At 51.1% G+C, this 23,446-nt stretch overlaps 1 protein-coding gene across 3 annotated transcripts in view; it reads right to left on the bottom strand.

Moving 5' to 3' along the window:
* The window catches only part of GSG1L (GSG1 like), a 274,849-nt gene that overhangs the window by 12,010 nt on the left and 239,393 nt on the right, over window positions 1–23,446 (bottom strand). For all 3 annotated transcript variants that reach the window (XM_039478188.2, XM_039478187.2, XM_010340814.3), the window contains one exon: window positions 3,643–3,713. In XM_039478188.2, the coding sequence (XP_039334122.1) occupies window positions 3,643–3,713 (71 nt within the window). The remainder of the gene's footprint in view (window positions 1–3,642; window positions 3,714–23,446) is intronic.

Below are 23,446 nucleotides of genomic sequence, written 5' to 3'. Positions count from 1 at the left end.
GCCGCCTTCCTATCTGGGAGGAAGACTCCGACGCGCATGCTCTGCACTGATGCCCCTAGTCCCCAGTGGGCTCGACGCTGTGCCTTTGACTGATTGCCTTTTCTCCCTTCTCAGTCTCTCTTCCTCGCTCCTAGTTGGGTTTTCTTCGATCACCAAAATAAAGCAGTTGCTGCCGTATCCACATCTCAAGGGACTTCCAGGGAAACCCAAAGCAAGACACTGTGGAAGTTCTATCAGCAGAGGGTCCTTGCTCTAGCCACTTTTATCCCCAACAGCACAGGCAGGCCACCACCATCATGTCTCCCAGGAATGACTGCAGCAGCAAACATTCTGTGCGTGTTGTAGGTTTCGAGATGGTCTCCCAGCCTTGAGTTTGGCTCCTCTCTGATCTTTTCCCCACACATACAGAGAAATAGAAAAAAAGGTAGTTGAGAGAGACAGAGATGACAGAGATGACAGAGAGAGACGATAAAGACAGAGGTGGGTGACAGAGAGGTAGGTGATAGATAGACGGATAGATACAGATATAGAGTAGATGATGGATAGATAGAACAGATAGATGATAGATAGATGTTGGATCGCTAAATGACAGATGATAGGTAGATAGATAGAATGGATAGATGGTGGATAGGATTGATAGGATCTATAGACAGATGATAGGTGGAGAAACAGACGATAGGATTGATAAATGATTGATAGATGATGGATAGATTAGATAGATGAAAGGATTTATAGATGATAGATGATTGATGGATAGAGAGATGATTGATAGATGAATAATAGATGGTTGATGGATGGATAGATGATAGATGGATGAATAGATTGGACAGATAGATAGACAGACAAGAAAGAAATAAGGAGGGACACAGAGAGAGAGAAATAAGAAGGACATGTCTTCTCCCTGCTTAAAATGCCCCGGGCTCCCTGCTGCAGAACCAGCTTCTTCACTGCCTAGTAAACTCCGTCCTTGTCCTGCCTCCTGCCGCCCTCAGCCCCTGCAGCCCTCCAGACCTCCCATTGCCCTTCCTGCCTCAGCAGCCCTGGTCTCTTGGCTATTCCACAAGCACTGTCTGGCCCCTTCCGGCTCTGGGACACACGGGTCCTTCTGCCCGCAAAGCTCTTCAGCTGGCTGACTCCTCGCTCTGTAGGCCCCAGCTCCCTGGCTTCTCGGCATGTGACTCTGAAGGAGTGCCCCTGCCCTGCTTCCTCCCTGTCACCACATGTTCCTCCCTTGTTTGTTTTTGAGCTTCCTTACTGAAAGATTCTCTCTCTCAGACCAGAGGCTGTGGTCTTGCCTGACTCCCGGCTGTCTCTCCAGCACCCACAGGGCTCATATGCAGCAGATGCTCAATAAACATTCACCAAGGAATGAAAGATGAAACTGTCCAGACTGGTGACTTATCGAATGAGTCTGATGATTCTTTCACAAGGTCATGCTGCTTGAGGGGGCACTAGGCACAGGGCAGGAGGGTGGCTGTGGGAGCTGAGATGGAAGGGATGTAGGAACTGGGATTGAGGCTGGGGGAGGGCTGGGGAGACTGGGATTGGGGTAGAGAGAGAGCTACCGGGACTGGAATTGGAGGCGGGAGGGAGGGCTGCAGGGACTGGGATTGAGGGTTGGAGGAGGGCTAGGGGGACTTGGATTGGGGTGGGGAAGGGCTGTGGGTGCTGGGATTGGGGCAGAGGAGGGTTGTGGGTGCTGGGATTGGGGGTGAAGGGAGGGCTGCACGGGCTAGGACTGGGGTAAGTGGAGGGCTGTGGGTGCTGGGATTGGGGTGGGGGAAGGCTGTGGGGACAGGATTAGGGGTGGAGGGAGGGCTGCAGGGGCTGGGATTGGGGTGGGGGAGGGCTGTGGTGCTGGGATTGGGGGCCGGGTGGAGGGCTGTGGGTGCTGGGATTGGGGTGGGGGAGGGCTGTGGTGCTGGGATTGGGGGCCGGGTGGAGGGCTGTGGGTGCTGGGATTGGGGTGGGGGAGGGCTGTGGTGCTGGGATTGGGGGCCGGGTGGAGGGCTTTTGCCATTTCCTCTGACCCTGAGAACGCTCCTTCTTAATTCCAGGGCTGGCTTCTGGGTCCACAGTGCCTTGACTCTCCGGTGGCAGGGACTTCCAGTTAGGCCCCCAGAGGCCCTGAAGAGAAACGCCAAGGCCTCTTACCATCCGGGGTCTCCTGCCCATTCTGCAGGGAGCCTGGGGAGGCTCACTCCCAAATACGGGAGCTGAGGACAGTCTGGAATGCTCCAGGACTCTCAGCCTCTATCCCTGCTGTGTGCTTTCCAAGGCCCTCTCTGATGAGTTCTTCACTCTGTTATCCCTGCAGCAGGAGTTCTCCAAACACATCCACCCCCTGGCTTCTGATCCCCTCTTCGAGGAAGCCCTCCATGCTAGCACAGACTTGAAACCATGATGTGTGTTCACTTCAGCGCCATCCCCTGTTCCTCACAGGCCAAAACTGGGCTCTCTTCCCTCTCCTCTACCTCCTCGCCACTAGCAGAGCCATTTCTCATTCAGTTACTAGAATCACAGGATTTGGAATCACACAAACCTGTTAAACTCTGCCTTCTTAGTTTGGATTCCCCAGCAGCAGACCCACAGATAAGGATTTGAGTGCCGGTGATATATTTAGGGGCTACAGGGAAATTGGACAGAGAGGAAAAATGGGACAGGGATGGGAGGGGAGAGCTGCTAAACCTCATGATCATTAACTCCTTATTCTGCAGAGAAACTGCAGAGCAAATGCCTCAGGGGGATCCCACTCCAGGGTGAGGGAGCTGGGGTATGTATACACCAACTTCCCTGGCACCTCCAGCCTGCCTCCAGGCACAGAGATGCAGATCCAGATAGAAGCCCCTGGAGCTTCCTAAAGGTCTGAGAGAGATTGCCAGGGCACTGACGATATCTACTGTGACTCTTCTGCCAGTGACTAGCTAAGCTGTGTGACCTTGGGCTAGTTACTCCACCTCTCTGAGCCTTATTTTCCTCATCTGCAAAATCTAGGCAACAATCCCAGCTGTAGGGGCTGAGGGTAAGCAAGGATATGAGATCAGGCATGAAAAGCCCTTAGGACAGAGTGGGATGGCGTGGGGAACATGTTGTGGGCATTCAGCAGGCTCAGCCGAGATCTGACCATTTTAACTTTAATCTTACCTTGGTTCTTCTCTGCATTGCTTTCTGATCCTCACATTTGCTTTCTGAGCAGTACCCCAGATTCTGCCTCACGGTGTGGCCCACAGTGAAGTGATTGAAGTGAATGCATCTAAGCTGCCAAGAGTGTCCACAGCTCAAAGGATTCCTGTCCACGGTCGCCCTCCCTGCCTCAGCTCCTTCTAGCGAGGACTGTCCTCCCTCAGGCCAGTGGTTAACCCGGGACTGGCCTTGAGCTGGGGTTTCCCTGCCTGCCGGGCACCGCCATCTCTTCCTTCCTTTCTTAGCGCCCCACCCCGACCGGGAAGGCTGTGGGGAAGAGCTGCATGCAGGCCTTGCTACCCAGAGACACCAGACTCAGTTTCCTCATCTGTGATGTGTTTGTGGGAGAATGCAGGGTGCAGTGGGGGGAGGGGGCTAGCCTGACTCATCTCCAGGGGTTCTTCTCCCCTGGCAGCCCACGAATCTCTCGTAGCAGGTGCCCACCAACAGCCTACTTACGGGCAGGGTATCTCTCGTGGCGGCAGTCTAAGCGAAAGTCCGCCTCCTCGCTGCCGTCCCTCTTCTCCATCCTGGAAAGAAAAAAACAAAAAAAACAAAAACCTGGGTAGGAAAGAGAAGGATGAGTGGGCAGAGACCCAGAGACCTGAAAAAGTGCAGGCTTCCCTCCTCTGGAGAACATTTTGCAAAGTAACTTTCTACCCACCGCCCTGTGGGATTTTGACCACAACCTCATGGTTTTGAGATGGGTGTCATTATTCCCATTCTATTGATGAAGAAACTGAGGCTTTTGGAGGTGATGTGACCAACCCAGCGCCACGCTAATCAATTAGAGGCAGGTGGGATGCAAACCCATCATTCTGGCAAAAAGAGGGACATCGATTATGTACAAATGGTATAGTATAAAAGATAATATGCACAGTTTCATTTGTTTTCAGCATCATACATTGATATGCACAGAAATTATTTTGGCAGAATATACACCAAGATGTTAATTATTCCTATGTAATGAATATAGGGAGTTAACTCTGTAGGCTTCTTTTTGAGTCACTTTATTTTCTGACCGGGGGGGCAGCAAGCTTTTACTCACTGAGCAGCACTTTTTTCCCCCCCACAGACAAGGTCTCACTCTGTCACTCAGGCTGGAGTGCAGTAGTGAAATTGGAGCTCACTGCAGCCTCCAACTTCCTGGGCTTAAGCAATCCCCCCGCCTCAGCTTTCCAAGTAGCTGTGACTACAAGTGTGTACATCTAGCTTATTTTTACATTTTTCCATTTTTCTATAGAGTTGAGATCTTGCTGTGTTGTCCAGGCCGATCTCAAACTCCTGGCTTCAAGGGATCCTCCAGCTGCCTCCCCAAACGCTGGGATTATAGCCACTGTGCTTGGCTCTGGGAAGCATTTCTTTTCTTTTCTTTTTCTTTCTTTCTTTTTTCTTTTTTTTTTTTTTTTTGAAATGGAGTCTCATTCTGTTGCCAGGCTGGAGTACAGTGGTGCTATCTCTGGCTCCCTGGTTCAAGCGATTCTCCTGCCTCAGCTTCCCAAGTAGTTGGGACTACATGCATGCACCACCATGACCAGCTAATTTTTTTTTTTTTTTTTTTTTTTTGAGATGGAGTTTCGCCCTTGTTACCCAGGCTGGAGTGCAATGGCGCGATCTCGGCTCACCGCAACCTCCGCCTCCTGGGCTCAGGCAATTCTCCTGCCTCAGCCTCCTGAGTAGCTGGGATTACAGGCACGTGCCACCATGCCCAGCTAATTTTTTGCACTTTTAGTAGAGACGGGGTTTCACCATGTTGACCAGGATGGTCTCGATCTCTCGACCTCGTGATCCACCCGCCTCAGCCTCCCAAAGTACTGGGATTACAGGCTTGAGCCACCGCGCCCGGCCTTTTTTTTTTTTTTTTTTTTAAGTAGAAACAGGGTTTCACCATGTTGGCTAGGATGGTCTCGATCTCTTGACCTCATGATTCGCCTACCTCGGCTGCCCAAGGTGCTGGGATTATAGGAGTGAGCCACCGCGCCCAGCTGAAACATTTCTTAACTATATCAAAACACTTCCTAAAGATAATTCTGCATATTATCAAAGCCCCGGTCTTCCAACTTCTGGCGCAGTGTTCTTTCCCACCAACAATTGCAAGAGCTTCTCTGTGTGGTTTCTCCCTCCTCCGTCATCTAAGGGTTACAGTGGTCCCAGAGGGAGCGGCCTCTGTGGGGAGGCAGCAGAGGAGAAGCATGGAGCAGAGGCTGATGAGTACCAGGACAGTGGAGGCAGGTGCATGGCCTCTGACACACTTCCAAACCTAGACCCTCACCCACGCCCCACTGATGACTGGACCCGAGAATGGGTGAGGCCATGTTCCTTCATTGCACACATGCATTTGTAACGCAAGTATTTACTCACTCCCATCCCTCTTCTCCCTCTGTTGTCCAGGTGGAGTGCAGGGGTGTGATCTCAGCTCACCACAATATCCACCTCCTGGGTTCAAGCGATTCTCTTGCCTCGGCCTCCTGAGTAACTGGGATCATGGGCATGTGCCACCATGCCTGGCTAATTTTGTATTTTTAGTAGAGACGGGGTTTCGCCATGTTGCCTAGGTTGGTCTCGAACTGCTGACCTCAGGCGATCTACCCGCCTTGGCCTCCCATAGCGCTAGGATTACAGGCATGAGCCACCGTGCCTGGCCCCCCAAAAAATCTTTTAATAGAAACATCTTGGTTATCTTCCTGATAACACAAGCTTGTTCCAAAAACAAACAAAAAAATCTCAGCACCATAGAGACAGCCAAAGTTCCCTATAATCACATCTCCATGTAATGAGATCAGCAATGTTAGCAGTTTGGTATTTATCTTTTCAGAATTAATACTTTTTCCATACAAACAGACTTAAACATTCTGTTTTGAACCTGATTTTTTTTAACCTCTCCAGAAATTTTTCATTTGAGCACACCTAGATCTTACATTTCTTTCTTATAGCTGTATATAAAAGAATAATTAATATTCAATACCCCCATTGATAGAGATTTAGGTGTTTTCTCATCTTTGCTGACTCTTCCAAATAATGGTGCACATGGTGAGTTTCTATCACCAGAGGTGCTCAGGACTGGAGTCTCACCCGTGATAAAGTCGTAAGTGAACTCAAACATTGGATGGGAGGGTGGACCAGGTAATAGCCCCATCCTCACCCCGGAACGCCACCTCCCTGGCCACATCCAGCACCTTTAGGTCAACAGAGGCCAGTCCCATTGCATAAAGGGTTTCCAGCATCCTCCTGCTTTTCACAGCCTTGACCTTGAACCAATCCCTCCATCCATACTAGGCTCCCAGTTCTCCTGGTTTCTTTTTGTTGCTGTTGAGACAGAGTCTCGCTCTTAGGCTGGAGTGCAGTGGCGTGATCTCGGCTCACTGCAACTTCCACCTCCCGGGTTCAGGCAATTCTCCTGCCTCAGCCTCCCAAGTAGCTGGGATCACAGGGGTGTGCCACCATGCTTGGCTAGTTTTTTATATTTTTAGTAGATATGGAGTTTCACCATGTTGACCAGGATGGTTTTAAACTCCTGGCCTCAAGGCATCCACTTGCCTCAGCCTCCCGAAGTGCTGGGATTGCAGGTATGAGCCACCAGGCCTGGTGTCTCCGGGTTTCCCCTCTGACATGTCATCTTCCTCCATGCCTCACGCTAGGCATCTCCGTGACCTCTGCTGGGAAGTGGGACCCTATTAGCAAAGGGGCCGATGTCTAAGGAGTTAGTCGGTCCGGTCTGACACAAGAACTTCCCTCCCTCGTCACCCAAGCCTTGCTGCCCAGAAACCCCCATGCAACAGCTGACATATCCAGTAACACCTGCCAAGGACAGAGCCAGGCCTTGTGCTGGGCTTGGGGGCCACAGGGACCATCCAGACAGGCCCCTGCCCTCAAGAAGCTCCTGTTGGTTTTACCCATACACAGATAACCGTGGCTGCGTGTGCTAAGTTTCAGGCCAGGAAGATATGAAGAAGGTTGGCAGGGTCAATACTATCTAGTGCAGGGGTTGGTGAACGTTTCCTGTAAAGGCTCAGATAGTAAAGATGTGAGGCTTTGCAAGCCATATGGTCTCTCTCACAACTACTCAACTCTGCCCCTGCCGTGAAAGCAGCCGCAGACCAGATAGAAACAAATGGGTGTGGACAACAGCGGGCGGTGGGTGGGCGGAGGTTGGCCTGCGAGGATGGCGTGTGGACTCCCGGTCAAGCCCAGTGGTTCTCAGCTCAGCTGCACAGCGAAGCCACCACGGGAGTTGTTAATTATGGGGGGCGGGGAGCAGGGGCTGGAATGTGCAACCCGGGTTGAAAACCATTGTGCAGGGACCAGCGGAGGCTTCTCAGGGAGGTACTGTTTCAGCTGCATCATGGAACCTGCTCACTTCCTTTTTATATTTACTTACTTACTTATTTATTTTTGAGACAGAGTCTCACTCCTGTCACCCGGGCTAGAGTGCAGTGGCACTATCTCGGCTCACTGCAACCTCCGCCTCCCTGGTTCAATCGATTCTCCTGCCTCAGTCTTCTGAGTAGCTGGGACTAACTACAGGCATGCACCACCACACCCGGCTCATTTTTGTGTTTTTAGTAGAGACGGAGTTTCACCATGCTTCCCAGGCTGGTCTCGAACTCCTGACCTCAGCTGATCCACCCGCCTCAGCCTCCCAAAGTGCTGGGATTACAGGCGTGCTTTTTGTATTTTTTAACTAGTATTTTAGGTTTGGGGTACTAGCAGGTTTGTTATACGGGGGTTTGGTGTATAGATGATTTTGTCGTCTAGGTAATGAGCATAGTGCCTGATGGCTGGCTTTTTTATCCCTTCCCCGCTCTCACTCTCTACCCTCAAGTAGGCCCCAGCGTCTCTTGTTCTGTTCTTTGTGTCCATGTGTTCTCAATGTTTAGCTCCCACTTTCAAAAGAGAACAGGCAGTAGTTCATTTTCCGTTCCTGCGTTAGTTTGCTAAGGATGATGGCCTCCAACTCCATCCACGTTGCTGCAAAGGAAACCATCTTGTTCTTTTTTCCTGGCTGTGTAGTATTCCATGGTGTGTACGTAATGCATTTTCTTCATCCAGTCTACCACTGATGGGCATTTAGGTTGATTCTCTGTCTCTGCTATTGTGAACCGTGCTGCTGACCTGCTCACATCTAAGAGAGGAAGCTGAGCTCCAAGCCGGGGTCTGCCCGTCTTTCTGTGATGCAGTATTGCCATTCTGGAAAGAGCTGGTTTCCTTGCACAGATCTGAAACTCTCCACCAGATTCAGCAAGGAAGACACCAGATCTGCAGAACCTGCAGTCTTGGCTGCCCTCTGGGCCTGCTTAGGGCTTGACAGTGGTTCTGGGCAAGGGCTGAGTGCCCCCAATGGTGGAGCTCCCTGGCAGGAAACACAGAGGGGACAAGGGCAGGCTTTGGGCACAAAGAGACCTTGGGCCCTGGAGTGAGGAGGAACCGTGGCTGAGCGCACTCTGCTGTGAACAGGCAGCCTGGCCCCGTGCAGCTCACCTGGCTGCTCTGGATCTGTTTTCTTATGTGTGCATAGGGCATGACAGCGGTGGTCACCTCACAACAGTAACAACCACTCCCTCCCTGGTTGTTGGTAGGACAGCCCAGGACCTGCCACAGAAGACAGGCTCAGAGCATGTTCACTACTGCTATTTTTAAACCTCTCTAATAGTCTAGTAGTCTATCTTCCCTAATACATTTCCTTTTTCTTTTCTTTTCTTTTTTTTTTTGAGATGGAGTTTCGCTCTTGTTGCCCAGGCTGAAGTGCAATGGCACGATCTTGGCTCACAGCAACCTCCGCCTCCTGGGTTCAAGCCATTCTCCTGTCTCAGCCTCCTGAGTAGCTGGGATTACAGGCATGTGCCACCATGCCTGACTAATTTTGTATTTTTAATAGAGATGGGTTTTCTCCATGTTGGTCAGGCTGGTCTTGAACTCCCAACCTCCATGATCTGCCCACCTCGGTCTCCCAAAGTGCTGGGACTACAGGTGTGAGCCACTGCACCAGCCCATTTTCTTTTTCTTCTTCTTCTTCTTTTTTTTTTTCTTTTTCTTTGAGCCAGAGTCTCATTCTGTCACCCAGGCTGGAATGTAGTGGCATGATTATATCTCACTGTAACCTCAACCTTCTGGGCTCAAGCGATCCTCCCACCTCAGCTTCCCAAGTAGCTTAGACTACAGGCACACATCACCACCCCAGCTAATTCTTTCATTTTTTGTAAAAACAGGGTCTCCCTATATTGCCCAGGCTGGTCTTGAACTCCTGGCCTCAAGTGATTCTCCCACCTTGGCCTTCCAAAGAGCTGGGATTACAGGCATGAGCCACCACACCCGACCCCCTTAATACATTTCCAACTCAGAGGGAAGAATGCAGTTTCTCTCATTCTATGTTTGTAGCCTCAAGACCTAGCACAATGTATCGCAAATAACACAAGAACAAATACAAAAATTAGCGGGGTGTGGCAGCATGCACCACTAATCCCAGCTAATCTGGAAGCTAAGGCAGGAGAATGGCTTGAACCCGGGAGGCAGAGGTTGCGAGCCAAGATCACGCCATTGCACTCCAGCCTGGGTGACAGAAGGAGACTGTGTCTCAAAAAAAAAAAAAATATATATATATATATATATACACACACACACATATATATATATATATATACACACATATATATATACACACACATATATATATATATACACAAAAAAAACAAACAAAAATACAAAAAAAAAAAAAGGAAGGGAAGGAGGAACGGAGGCAAGGGAAAGAGAAAAAACACTTTGAAGCTAAGAGTAGCTCACAGGGGAGGTAGCCAAGGGTCATCAGCAGTGCTGGGCTCCCTGCTGAAAAAGGAGCAGAGGCAGATGTCACTAGGTGACAGTGTCCTCTGATTTGAACTGTAATTTCCTGCAGGAATCATTATGCATTTTCTGAAGGCATGAAGACAGATTTGTTTTATTTATTTTTTTTGAGACAGAGTCTCTCTCTGTCACCCAGGCTTGTGTGCAGTGGTACAATCATAGTTCACTGCAGCCTCCACCTCCTGGGCTCAAGCAATCCTACTGCCTCAGCCTTCTAAACTGCTAGGATTATAGGAATGAGCCATCGCACCCAGCCAGACTTGCCTTTTTAATAAGATGGTGGTGTAAGAAACATCCACTGATATGGTTTGGATATCTGTCCCCTCTAAATCTCATGTTGAAATGCGATCTCCAATAGTGAGAGGTATTTTGGTCCCTCATGAATGGCTTGGTAATGAGTGAGTTCTCATTAGCTCAGGAGAGAGCTGGTTGTTTAAAGGAGCCTGGAGTCTCCACCCCTCTCTCTTACTCCTTCTCTTATTGTGTAATATACCTGGTCATCCTTCTATTACGAGTAAAAGCTTCCTGAGGCCTCACCCGAAGCTGAGCAGATGCCAGCACCATGCTTCTTGGAGAGCCCGCAGAAACATAAGCCACAGAAACCTCTCTTCCTTATAAATTACCCAGCCTCGGGTATTCTTTTATGGCAATGTGAAACGGACTAACACACTCACAAATCTAAATAAGGTCCTTGAACGGTTGATGGGGATGCTTGGTGTGAAATGGTGCTCAGAACTGGTGGCAGGTGGAACCAGGCACCCCACGTGTCACATCCCTCCAGGGGCTGGGGCAGTGGCTCCACTACTCACCAGCCATGTGCCTGGACATGCCTCGATTTTTTCATCTGATAAATGGGCGTATAATGTACCTATTCTTGTGATTGTTATAAGGATTAAACTAATTAATAATGCAAACCATCCTGGACAATATAGGGAGATTCAGTCTCTACCAAAAAAAAAAAAAAAAATCCAGGTGCTATGGCACACGCCTGTAGTCCCAGCTACTCGGGAGGCTGAGGTGGGAGGATCACCCAAGGCAGCTGCAATGAGCTGTGATTGCGCCACTGCACTCCAGCCTGCGTGACAGAGCGACACCCTGTCTCAAATAAATAAAACAATAAATAAACGTAAAGCTCAAGCTATTTGGAGTGATACTGAGAACACTGCCTGGTGCTTGCCATTATTATCGTCATATTATTATTACTATTGTCACCATCGTCATTCTTACCTCTGGGGTCTTTCTGGTCCTGTCACTCTGTGACTGCACATTCAGCCCCACCCTCCAGTTCCAGCGGTGGAAGGTATGAACTGCTGTAATGCATTATCCAGTGCCCTCCTCAAACACACACCCTTTCTTCCATTCCAGCATCTAGAGCTGCCACTGTCATTGCCTTGGGAAAGCGATATTTTGCAAGAAGTAGAGGAAGGGCTTTGAGGTATCAAAAAACCTCTGGATTCAGGGTAGGCGGAACCCACGGGTGATCACAGCACTGCCCTTTGCCCCAGAAGAGACAGAGTCCCTCAACCTGGGGACTGAGCTTCAGAGCAGAAGTGAAGGATGAGTAGAAGCTGTGGTGCCTAGAAAGATGGAAGAGCCCCAGGGAAAGGCGACAGTGACAGAGGCACTGTTCAGACGTGAACAGCACCAGCCTCATTTCACAGATGGGAAAGTCAAGGCGAAGATAGATTCATCACTTTTGCCTGGTTTCGTGGTAGCCTGGCTGTCCAATACAAGAAAGAGCCCTGATTCAGTGTTTGTGAACTTCCGTGGGATAAATACTTCCACCATGGTTGAACTGAAGGGACCCAGGTGACATTACTGAATGTGGAGCTGGGAGGAGATGTGCACAATGGGTGTTTGAGAGCAGTCCTGGTGGTTCCAGCCCTGCAGCTACGTTGTGGTAGAGCTGGGATCTGAGCTTGGATTTACAGTCCCTGGAGCTGGAGCAAGTTTCCACTGTACCCTGTGGACTCCCGGCAGGCAGGGGATTCCCTATCAGACCCACCCCGGGCAGGTTTGCATAGTGAGGTCCCTGTGGACAGTGGGGCTGGGGACCCTCCATCACTGGCTCTGCCAGAACTGCTGCCGAGGTACTGGAGGTGACTATGCCATCTGTCATCCCACAGTCACCATCCCCAATAGCCCACCACAGTCTGGAGTCTGATGGAGGCCGGGTGTTTGCTCTTTTTAAGAGAAGAGAGGGATGCAGACAAGTGACGGAGCTGGGAGGCTCTGAAGACACTGAGGGAGGACTTCAGGGTGGACCAGAACCGATGTCTCACGAGGAGGCCACACTGTACCTGCCAGCCTGATTCCACGGCTGAACGTGGCCACGGCAGCCAGGGTCATCATCAGGGCGCCCACCAGGGTCCATCTCTGCTGTAGCAGGGGTGAGTGCCATGTGCCCTACAGCCTCCCCAGCCTCCACTGCTCCTGCTCCAGGCTCCCATCCCCTGGCATATTCTCCACCCCATATGGCCCCATCTATGCCATCCTCAAAGCTAGCCTCTCTCTCTCCGGCCCCAGACTGGCTCTGTTTCCCAAATCTCCAGCCTTGTATGAATTAGCAGCCTACATATTGTGCTTCTGCAACTATCTGTAATAAAAGACTGACTCCCCGACCCCCTTAATTTTCTCCTTCGTCTCTTTCTCCTCCTCCTTCTCCTCCTCCCCATCTCCTCCTCCTCCTCCTCCTTCTTTTTCTCCTTCTTCTTCTCCCTCTCCTTCTCCTTCTTTTTCTTCTCTTCTTCATCCTTCTTCCTTCTTTCTTCTTTCTTTTCTTCTTTTTTTTGAGACAGAGTTTTGCTCTTGTTGCCCAGGCTGGAGTGCAATGGCACAATCTCGGCTCCCTGAAACCTCTGCCTCCCGGGTTCAAGTGATTCTCCTGCCTGTCTCCTGAGTAGCTTAGATTACAGGTGCCCACCACCACACCCAATTAATTTTTGTATTTCTAGTAGAGATGGGGTTTCGCCATGTTGGCCAGGATGATCTCAAACTCCTAACCTCAGGTGATCCTCCTGCCTCAGCTTCCTCAAGTGCTGGGATTACAGATGTGACTCACTGTACCCGGCCTTTCTTCTCTTTTTTAGACATGGGGTCTTGCCCTATTACCCAGCCTGGAGTGCAGTGGAGCAATCATAGCTCACTGCAGCCTCCAATTCATGGGCTCCAGTGATCCTCCCACCCACCTCAGCCTCCCACCCATCTCAGCAGCTGGAATTATATAGGTGCATGCCAGTATGCCCAGCTCCCCCTTAATTTTCTATCTGTTTTGGACCAATTTTTTTATATAAATAAAAAAGAAATGAAAAAATCCATGCAAAAGGCAAGCATGGGTGTCCAGCAGTGTCAATTTGCTACGAAAGCTTCCATTTATCTCAATTTTTGCCCTTACATTATGAAGGATGTTTGCAAATGGGCAGTAGTCCAGGGACCACATTTTGAGTAACATTGGTCTGTAGGGCCCTTCTTTCTCCTCTGGCCTCAGCTGGTCACATCCACCTCCTGACCCTATGACTGCAGTCGCACCTGCTCTATCCTCCAGCCCAGTACTTCACAAACTTAAAGGTGCTCCAAGATCCCCTTTATAAGAAGCTTGTTCACATAAAGCCTCTGATTCAGCAGGACTAAGGTGGGGTCTGAGATTCTGCTTCCAGGCGAGCCCAATGCTACTAGGCCCAGGCTTTGGGCAGGTGAGGGGCTCAGCCCAGCCCAGGTCTCCCACCCTCTCCCCACGGTCCTGGGTGCAAATGGCCAGGATCCAAGAGCCAGCCACCTCCTTCCCGCCTCTGAAGCTCCCTCCAGCTGGCGGATATTTAAAAGAAAACATGAGAGTTCAAGGAGTGAACATTCCTTCCAGATGTGCTTTTCAGATGTTCCTGCCACCATCCTTTGATCATGTTTTCACTTCAATACCAACTTGGGTTTTCACCTCCCCTGCGCGCGGGCGCTGGCTGGCGATCTAATCGCGGGAGCCGCGCGAAGGCTCTGAATCTCCACGGTGCCATCTCCAATTTCTGGGCACCATATTCCTCTCAAGAATAAACGGCAATTTCCAAGGACCCCAACACGGGGTGATGGAGAGCAAGGTGTTATGTAGAAGTGAAATTCAAGCAGTGAAGACAGATGGATCAGATGGAGCCGTGATTGTACACGTCTCAGAGGCTAAACACCTAAGAAACAGTCGCAGAGGACAAAAAATACAGTGATTTTTAAATAAGCAATTCACAATGGAATGAAAAATGGAACTAAAAGAAATCTGGGGTAAATAAACGACCACAGGTAGTAAATTAAGATTCCATAACATCACGTCAGAAGGGTCATTGCAAGTTAGGGGGAAATAAATGAGTTTTTAAGAAAGACTTGTTTTTTTCTTTTCCTATTTTCTGTGTAAATATCATCATGATATAAAACATTTGGAAAATAACACAGAAGGAGATAAAGCCATGCACTTGTCAAGGCCTCAGCTTGATCGTTATGTGTAATTTACAATTTTGTCTCCCGTTCCTCCAATACTGGGTTTTAAAAAGAGACCTCTAGATATTAACACATTGAGGTTATTTCTAGAACCACATGGGTAAGCAATGATTACTTGGCAGTACAAATAATCACTGGTATCATGGTAACCCACCCCGAAACCCCAGCCCTACCTTTGACAACCCCTAAGGAGTCCCTCCATCCATAAAGACCCCACCGACAGCATGTAACCTCCAGACCAGACTTGCCCCAAAAGTCCCTTTCAGCACCCAGAGGACACTGGAAGGGAGTACAGACGTGAGGATAGCTGGGGCGTGTGACGCTGCCCAGCTTGGCGTGGGGGGATGGTGGGGAAGATGTCAGGCAGCCCTCCAGCAGAGAGAAGAGTGGGTCAGAGCTGCAGAGGCCGGAGCATGGCCAGGCTGGGGAACTGCGGACGATCAGGGGATGCTGTGTGCAGGGGCGGGGCCTGGGGTCCAGGGCGAGACTCTAAAGCTGTGCTGAGGAATTGGGTCTTTGTCCTGAGAGCCACGGGAAGCCACTCCATTGTTTTAGGCAGAAATATGGGGATCCCGTTACCCTGATGACATTAGCCTATTGAGGAGGCATTCCAGCTTTTGGGGCGGGAATAGATTACAGGGAACAAAAATGGGTGTGCAAAAACCGACCATGAAGGGAGTTGCTGGATTCACCCAGGTAAGCCCTGTTGCAGCCACGGACTAGATGATGGCAGTGGAGACAGAGAGAAGGGAGGGAGACGTAAAGAGAGGGCCCTGGACTTGTGGTGAGCAGGAGAGTCATGGGTGGGGAAGAGGAGGCAGGGGCGTCCATCAGGACTGCAGGCTTCCAGCTTGCACGAGTGGAGCCACTGATGGAGGGAGAGATGGAAATCAGATTGTGTCTGGGGGCGTGAATATCATGAATGAGTCTTGGATTGATCTGAGGTGCCTTTGAGAATCCAAGCAGAAACACCAAGGAGGCAACCGAATATGGCAGTGGGTAGGGCAGAGTGGATTCTCCTAATGTGGGAGCCTTCAGCCATGTGGCCACGGAGCATGAGGAGCCACGCCTCACAGAAGGGAGGACAGCCCTGTAGGGAACCAGAGATGGAGTCAGTGCACAGACCCAGGAGAAGTGGCTGTGGGAGCCGAGGAGTGAGCGATTTGGGAGGCAGGTGGGTGCCGTGCCTGTCTGCCGGGAGCTGCTTCGTGGAGTGAGGGGGTGGGAGCCAGATTGGAGGGGGCTGGACGGTGAGTGGGAGGTGAGGATGTGGAGACAGGTCCTTCACAAAGCTCCCCCACAGCAAACAGGAGAGAACAGGAGCTAGTGGGACATGCGGTTGACGAGCCCATCCCTGCTTAGCCAATCCCGTGGATGTGTATGGAGCCAGGGTGAGGTCACCCCTTTCCCGGGCACAGACTGCTTTTGTCCCTGCTGGTTTCTTGCAGATCTGAGATCTGATGGCTTTGTGTTGGGCTTGGAGTGCAGCGAGCAATTGGTATCCAGGAAGGGGGCTTTGGATGGCTCCTACCCCGTCTCCTCTCTTTTAGAAGATAAATGCATCCCAGTGATAGACAGGTAGCTGCTACCACCAGCCCCCAACCCCAGACACCGTGGGAGGAGAAGAGACGTCGGAGACCCAGGCACCACTCCCACCAAAGCGCTCACTCTCAAGTCACAGCAAGTCGCTTAGATTTTCCTGAATGCACTTTGTGTGTTGGCCCCTTCTGGCCTTTGCTCGTGCTGTTCCCGGTGCCTGAAATAGCCTCCCTCACCCACTGCCAAGCTGTCTGGTGAATGCTGCACGGGTATTGAAAAACTCGGCTCAGGGGTCTCTTCTGTGAAGCCTCTTCTATCATCTACCTCCCCCTGGGATGGGACTGGTAGTGCCTGAAGCCACTTCCAGGAGACTCTGTTGTGGTACCCAGTGTACTCTGCTGTGCCGTGCGCAGGGGGCAGCGAACTCAAGTGTCTCAGCCTGTTGTCGCCATGCAGAAACACGGGCCCAGCGTGGCCAGATATCTGCTTTTTCACGAAAAGCCAAAAATCTTGATTTTTGATTTCTCGTATATATATTTTTAAGATTCAGACATTCATGTGCAGGTTCATTACACGGGTGCGTCGCGGGATGCTGGGGTTGGTCTTCGGTCGATTCCATCACCCAGACAACGAACACAGTACCCGTCAGGAGTTTTTGAGCCCTTGCCTCCCTCCCTCCCTTCCTGCTCCTGCAGTCCCCAGCGTCCGTGGTCGCGTCTTTATGTCCGTGTGTACCCGATGATTAGTTCCCACCTAAGGGAGAACATGCCACATTTGCTTTTGTTTCTGCAAAACCTTGATTTTTAAGGTGAAACCTCCCGATTTTTAAAAGAATTTTGAAACCACTGTGCAAGCCAAACAAAACACAGCTGCAGGCTAGATTCTCCAAGGACTACCACTTGCTACAGGCCCTGTTTTCAGGCAGGGAGTGTATCTTATTTGCCCTGCACAGAGGGAGGTCTCTAACTGGGTGGGGTAGGGGCAGAGGGGGAGGGGCCCCCCAGCTTTGTTGCCAGAAACATCATTGTATCATTTCCTAAAGTCCTCACAACAAAGCCTCAAGGTAAGCATTAGCCCATTTTCCAGCCAGGAAAACTGAAGCTCCGAACGGAAGCACTCACAGGTAGTAAATTGCAGAGTTCATTCCAACCCTGGTCTGTTTCTTCTGGCGTTCCACAGGGGCTGAACGCGTGAAGTCAGCCAGGCACTCAGTGTCTTCAACAGAAGGCACTGCATAACTTTCTACTAAACAGTAGAATTAATATTGTTGTTTTGGTTTGGTTTGGGTTTTCAAGACAGGGTCTCACTCAGTCACACAGGTGGGAGACCAGTGGCGCCATCATAGTTCGCTGCAGCCTTGACCCCCTAGAATTCAAGTGGTCCTCCCACCTCAGCCTCCCTGAGTAACTGGGACCACAGGCACACGCCACCACACCAAGCTAATCTTTTAAATTTTTGTGGAGATGAAGTCTCGCTCTGTTGCCCAGGCTAGTCTTGAACTCCTGGACTTAAGTGATCTGCCTGCCTCAGCCTCTCAAGTGCTGGGACTACAGATATGAGCCACCGAGCCTGGCCCAATATTGTTAATAATTAATGCCATAATTGATGGAGCCTCTGTGGTTCTAGGTGCTGGGACAGAGTGGAAACCAGGAAAAGCAGGCTCCCTGTTCTCGTGGAGTGTACATGGAAACGGAGCAGACGTAAACATGTAAATTAATAAACAAGTAATTTCAGAGAGTCCTAAGTACTACAGAGAGAGGTGCAGGGGTCCCAGGAAGGAAGATCTGCCCTCCCAAGAAGTTCGGGGGGCTTCCGCCCCCCACACAGTGCCACTTGCCCAAGTGAAGTGGGTCATTTATTCAGCACAGCTGAATTCCCTCTGCGATCCAATCCAACAGGTCTCATTGTCTTCCACACATTGTTAAACCAGATCTGAGCATTAAGTATTCAAGAAAGCCCCGATCTGCAAATATTTACCTTTCATTCAGCAGCATCCAACCCAACCCTCGGGAGGCCCGATTAAGACGCCCTCCTTGGGGACGTCAGGCAGGATGACGTTGGGGGGGGGTTAATTCCAGATGTTTCTCAGGGCTGGGGCAGGAATTGGGGGGTGTAGGCTCTCCAACCCAGCAAACTCAACACGTGTGCATACATACTGGCCCTTCCACATGATCACGTGCACACGCACGTGTACATACATGTGCACACACACAGAACATGCCTTTCTTCTGCAGCTCTGAAAACCATCTCGTATCTGCCCAACTGCTCCTCAGCCATGCAATCGGCTCTTGCAGAGGGTAATCCAACAGGATCTGGGGGGTGGGGGGAGGGGTGGGAAAGGGACAGTTTAATTCCTTCCTGTCCATCAGCCCCCGCAGGGCACCACCTTGTCCCCAGCCCCCAGGAGGACAGCAGGAGACTTGGATGAAATGAGCTCAGAAAGCCCTCTCCTGCAGATAGGAACGGTGGGGACATGAGGGAGCCCATGAGCTCTGTCCCACAGAGTGCATCATCCCAGAGCTGCATACGTGGTCTGTGTCTCACCTCACCTGCTCCTCCTACAATGAGCACCTCAGCCATGGGACGCCCCTCACTCCCACTGTGTGCTCAGGTACAATGGTACCAATGCCCAGCAGAGACAACTGATTAGGCCCAAGAGGCTGCAAAGCACAGGGAAGGACTCTGTGACCTGAGCTTAAATCCCAGCTCTGGCACTTACCAGCTGTGTGACCTTGGGCAAGTCGGTCTCCCTCTCTGTGTCTCGATTTGCCGTCTGCAAAATGGGGCTGACAATAATGCTTACAACTCAGAGAGGCGTCACAGAAATTAACTGAATCACATGTAAGTATTTAGAGGAGGGCCTTAGACAGGGTCAGAGATAATAACGTGGTTATTAGCCATGCCTCGAAACACCATCGCCATCTCCATCCTAAGCTGGTCATGTCCAAGCTCATGCTTCACTCTGGGGTCTGGAAAGGGCATTAGGAGCAGAAGGGATGGAAACTCACACACACAAAGCCCTCCACGTGCCAGGCACTGTGCCCAGCATGTAATGTGGGTTACCAAATTTAAGCCTCCCTGAGACACCAAGAACTCTGGACTCTCCCATCCTGGGTCAGAGGAAACAGGCCCAGAGGAGCTCAGCGCCTCACCCCAAATCCCACAGCAGCAGAGACAGACTTGGAAAACTCACTCCAAACCCTTGCTCTACCCACAGCACCCTCTGTCCCCAAAGAGGAGAAGGAAACCTGGACAGCTGGGGCCATGAATCGCCCTCCCTTGAGTCCCTGGTTACAGCACCAGGGACTCTGGCCACTGAAGGATGTCAGCCCTGCATCTGAGCCACCCTGCAAATCCATGCAGACATCTATGTGCTCTGAGCTCTTTGTAGGGAAGACACAAAAAAGGGAAAAGAAATAGAACAGCCTGGCTAAGCTGAAATGTTCTCCTCAGAGGGGACGGGAAATAAAATTTGATGAACCTCTGCGTAATGTTCAAGTTATGAATGTGTAAAGCGGTATCCTGCACATATGCTGGAAGGAATTCATCTTGGGGCTGAGCTGCTAGGAACCATTGGAACTGGGGCACCAGCAAACCTGCAGCTTCTTGTTGATGGGGTACAGAGCAGTCCCATCTTCTGCCTCAGCAAAACGAGGTACGTTTTACTCACAGATGCCCCAGGAGGTCAATCTCCATAGCAGGGGTGGCAACTGACTGCGATGCTAATGGAGCAGCTTTGGACACCAGGCTGCTTATGTATCTACTGCAAACACCTGCTGAGTGCCATTCCAGGCCCTGTGCCATGCTGGGCATTGCCATCATCCACAGCCTGGGGTGAGGTGAGCCGCGTGCCAGGTTAGCCGGACCTTCCTGTCCACTGCCTCCTGGCCCGGGACTGAACACCTGACCTTCGCTGGGCAATCACATCCTCTCTCCTGGAGTTTTGCACTGGAAGCGCTGGGGTCCTGAGTCAGCGAGATGTTGGTGGGACAGACATACAAGAGCATGAGGGAGCCAGGGCTGCGCTTTCCAAAGACAGGAGTCCCGTCAATCACCAGAAAACCCTGAATGAGCTCCTAGGAAGTGACTGGCCAATTCTAGGTGCCTGGTTCACAGCGAGAAACAAGATGGCATAGGTCTTCTATCCCAGATCTCACAGTCTGCAAACTGGCAAGCAAAGAAAATCCTGGCAGGTGGTGTCAGGTGCTATGAAAAAACAGCAATGGTGCCAGGCATAGTGGTTCATTCCTGTAATCCCAGCACTTTCAGAAGCTGAGGCGGGAGGATTGTTTGAGGCTAGGAGTTTTAGACCATCCTGGGCAACCCACAGCAATACTAAAAATGAAAACCTTAGCCAGTCGTGGTGGTGCATGTTACTTGGGAGGCCAAGGTGGGAGGATCACTTGAGCCCAGGAGGTCGAGGCTGCAGTGAGCCACTGTACTCAGTCTGGGTGACTGACAGGGTTTAGCTGTGTCCACCCAAACCTCATCTTGAATTAGAGTTCTCATCATCCTCATCTGTCATAGGAGGGATCCGGTGCGAGGTAATTGAATCACTGGGGCAGTTACCCCTATATAGTTCTCATGATAGTGAGTTCTTATGAGATCTGACGGCTTTATCAGGGAATCTTCCCCACTTTGCTTGGCACTTCTCCTTGCTGTGGCCATGTGAAGAAGGACATGTTTGCTTTCCCTTCCGCCATGCTTGTAAGTTTCCTGAGGCCTCCCCAGCCCTGCTGTGAGTCAATTAAACCTCTTTCCTTGATAAATTACCCAGTCTCAGGTATGTCTTTATGAACACCATGAGAACGGACTAATACAACAACAGAGTGAGACCCTGTCTCCAAAACATAAAAAAATAGCAACGGGCTGCAGTATCTAGGACAGTGTTGTGGGGAGTGTGTGTTTAGACTCAGTGATGAGGGGAGGCCTCATGGAGGCAGCCGGTGGCACAGTAAGTAGAAAGGTCCCAAGGCAGGGACGCATTTGGAGTGTCCAAGGGATGGAAAGGAGGCCGACGTGGCTGGGGAAAGACACAGTATCAGGATGAGAGAGGGATCTGTAACATCAGGGTGCCTGTGTGGGCCACCCCACCCCATGGCCACCCCTGCTTCTCTTCTCACCGAAGCCCTCCCAAGTGCCCCACAGGGAGTCCAGCTCCTCAGTGCTGCCCCACCCTGTAGCCTCCTGTCCCTCTCCCCCTCCTCGTTCTCTGCTGAGCCCTGAGGATGTGCAGTGATGCCTTCCCTGCCACCAAAAGGCATTAATGCCCATCTCCTTCAGCTCCCCAACAAGTAGGCCCTGTGATAAGGATTTAGGTATAGGTAGTTTTATGAGGGGAGGCAGTTCCAGGAAATATGGGTAGGGGAGAAGGGAGGTGTGACAGGGAAGGGACGGAGCCAGTAGAGGATGTGACAGAGGCTGATTGCTGCTAAGGGAACCTGGGGCCCAGTCCCATGGCAGAGCATGCCCCAGGCCGTTTTGCAACCAAAGGTGGGAAGCTGGGTCTTCATCCACCAACACCCACCAACTCCTGACAGCATCAATCTCCTGGGCATTCCAGTAGGCCCCATGTGTTGGGCAAAGCAGACTCTGGGGTCAGAGAGGGTCCTCAAGGCTGACAGTCACACGAACTTGTGAGAAGCCCCCGCCTGTGTATGAACCGTGAGTCCTGAGCAGATCTGTCCAGGGCATGCATAACTGCACCTGCATGGACTCGAGAGGCTGCCTGTGTTGAATCCGGGGCTGCCTCTTCCATCAGGGTGGCCTGATCCTGAAGCATTGCCAGCTCTGATTTTCTTCAGTCTAGAAAAGAGCCACGCAGACCTGGGGCCCCACTCCTCCTCCATCACCGTGCAACCTTACGTAAGTGTCTTAACTTCTCTGAGCCTCAGTTTTCCTCATCTGTGAAAAGGGGCTAATAGTCCTAATTGTGTAGTGAGGTCTTAAGGATGAAATGAAATGCCTGTGCACAGGGCCTGGCACATAACTCATGCTCCATAAATGTCAGTTATGATGGTTGACTCCAACCTGAGGTTGCTGTTCTATATCCCCTCTCTCAAGAGGAGAGACTAGGGGCATGGGGACTCCAGGCCAGATCGGCCATTCGTGGGGACCTCTACGTACTGCTTCTGACCGGGATAGGCCTGGGAGGCAGACGGAGCTCAGAGAGAGTAACATAGGCTGTGATTCGGCAAGGCCTGCCACAAACACTGGCACAGCAGCTCTAGGGATGTGGACTGAGCTGAGGGCAGCAGCCCCTGACAGCCCAGAAGAGACTGAGGTAGCTAGCAGGGTGTACGTTGGCAGCAGGTTGGAGAGTGGTAGTGGCAGCTGGCCCTGGGCAGGGGACAGCTCTGGGTAGAGCCAGGAGGAGAGCAGTACGGAATGAAGTGGACACAGAAGCAACAATGAACTCACCCCCTGGAGGGAGGGCTCAGAAATTTCAGGTTTCAGGCTGCTGATGCTCTCTCTGAGTGGCTTCATCAGAAGAAGGTGTCTGGGAGGAGTTCTGCCTAAGGATATCTCCAGCTTCTGAAATCCTGAAATTTATCCAGCCAGCCATCTGCCTGTCTGTCCTTCCACTCATACCTACTCATCTGTACCTCTGCCTACCTACTTATCAATTCTTTCATCCAATCATTCATCCATCTACCCATCCATTCAACCATCCATCCATCCACCTACGCATCCACTCAACCGGCTATCCATCCACCTACCCATCCACTCACTCACTCATCTATCCATTTACATACCCATCCACCAACACACCTATCCATCCACCAACACACCTATCCATCCATCCACCTACCCATCTGTCTACTTGTCCATCCACCCATTCCCCCACCTACCCACTAACCCATCCATCCATCCATCCATCCATCCACCCATCCACCTACCCATCTGTCCACTTGTCCATCCACCCACACCCCCTCCTACCCACTAACCCATCCATCCATCTATCCATCCATCCACCTACCCATCTGTCCATTTGTCCATCCACCCACCCCCCACCTACCCACTAACCCATCCATCCACCTACCCATCTGTCCACTTGTCTATCCACCCACCCCCCCTCCTACCCACTAACCCGTCCATCCATCCATCCACCTATCCATCTGTCCACTTGTCCATCCACCCACCCCACCACCTACCCACTAACCCATCCATCCATTCATCCACCTACCTATCTGTCCACTTGTCCATCCACCCACCCCCCCACTTACCCACTAACTCATCCATCCATCCATCCATCCATCTATCCACCTACCCATCTGTCCACTTGTCCATCCACCCACCCCACCTCCTACCCACTAACCCATCCATCCATCCATCTATCCACCTACCCATCTGTCCACTTGTCCATCCACCTACCCCCCACCTACCCACTAACCCATCCATCCATTCATCC

Source organism: Saimiri boliviensis, chromosome 12, assembly GCF_048565385.1.
Source record: "Saimiri boliviensis isolate mSaiBol1 chromosome 12, mSaiBol1.pri, whole genome shotgun sequence".
NCBI lineage: Eukaryota > Metazoa > Chordata > Mammalia > Primates > Cebidae > Saimiri > Saimiri boliviensis.
This window is presented reverse-complemented; position numbering and strand designations above follow the sequence as displayed.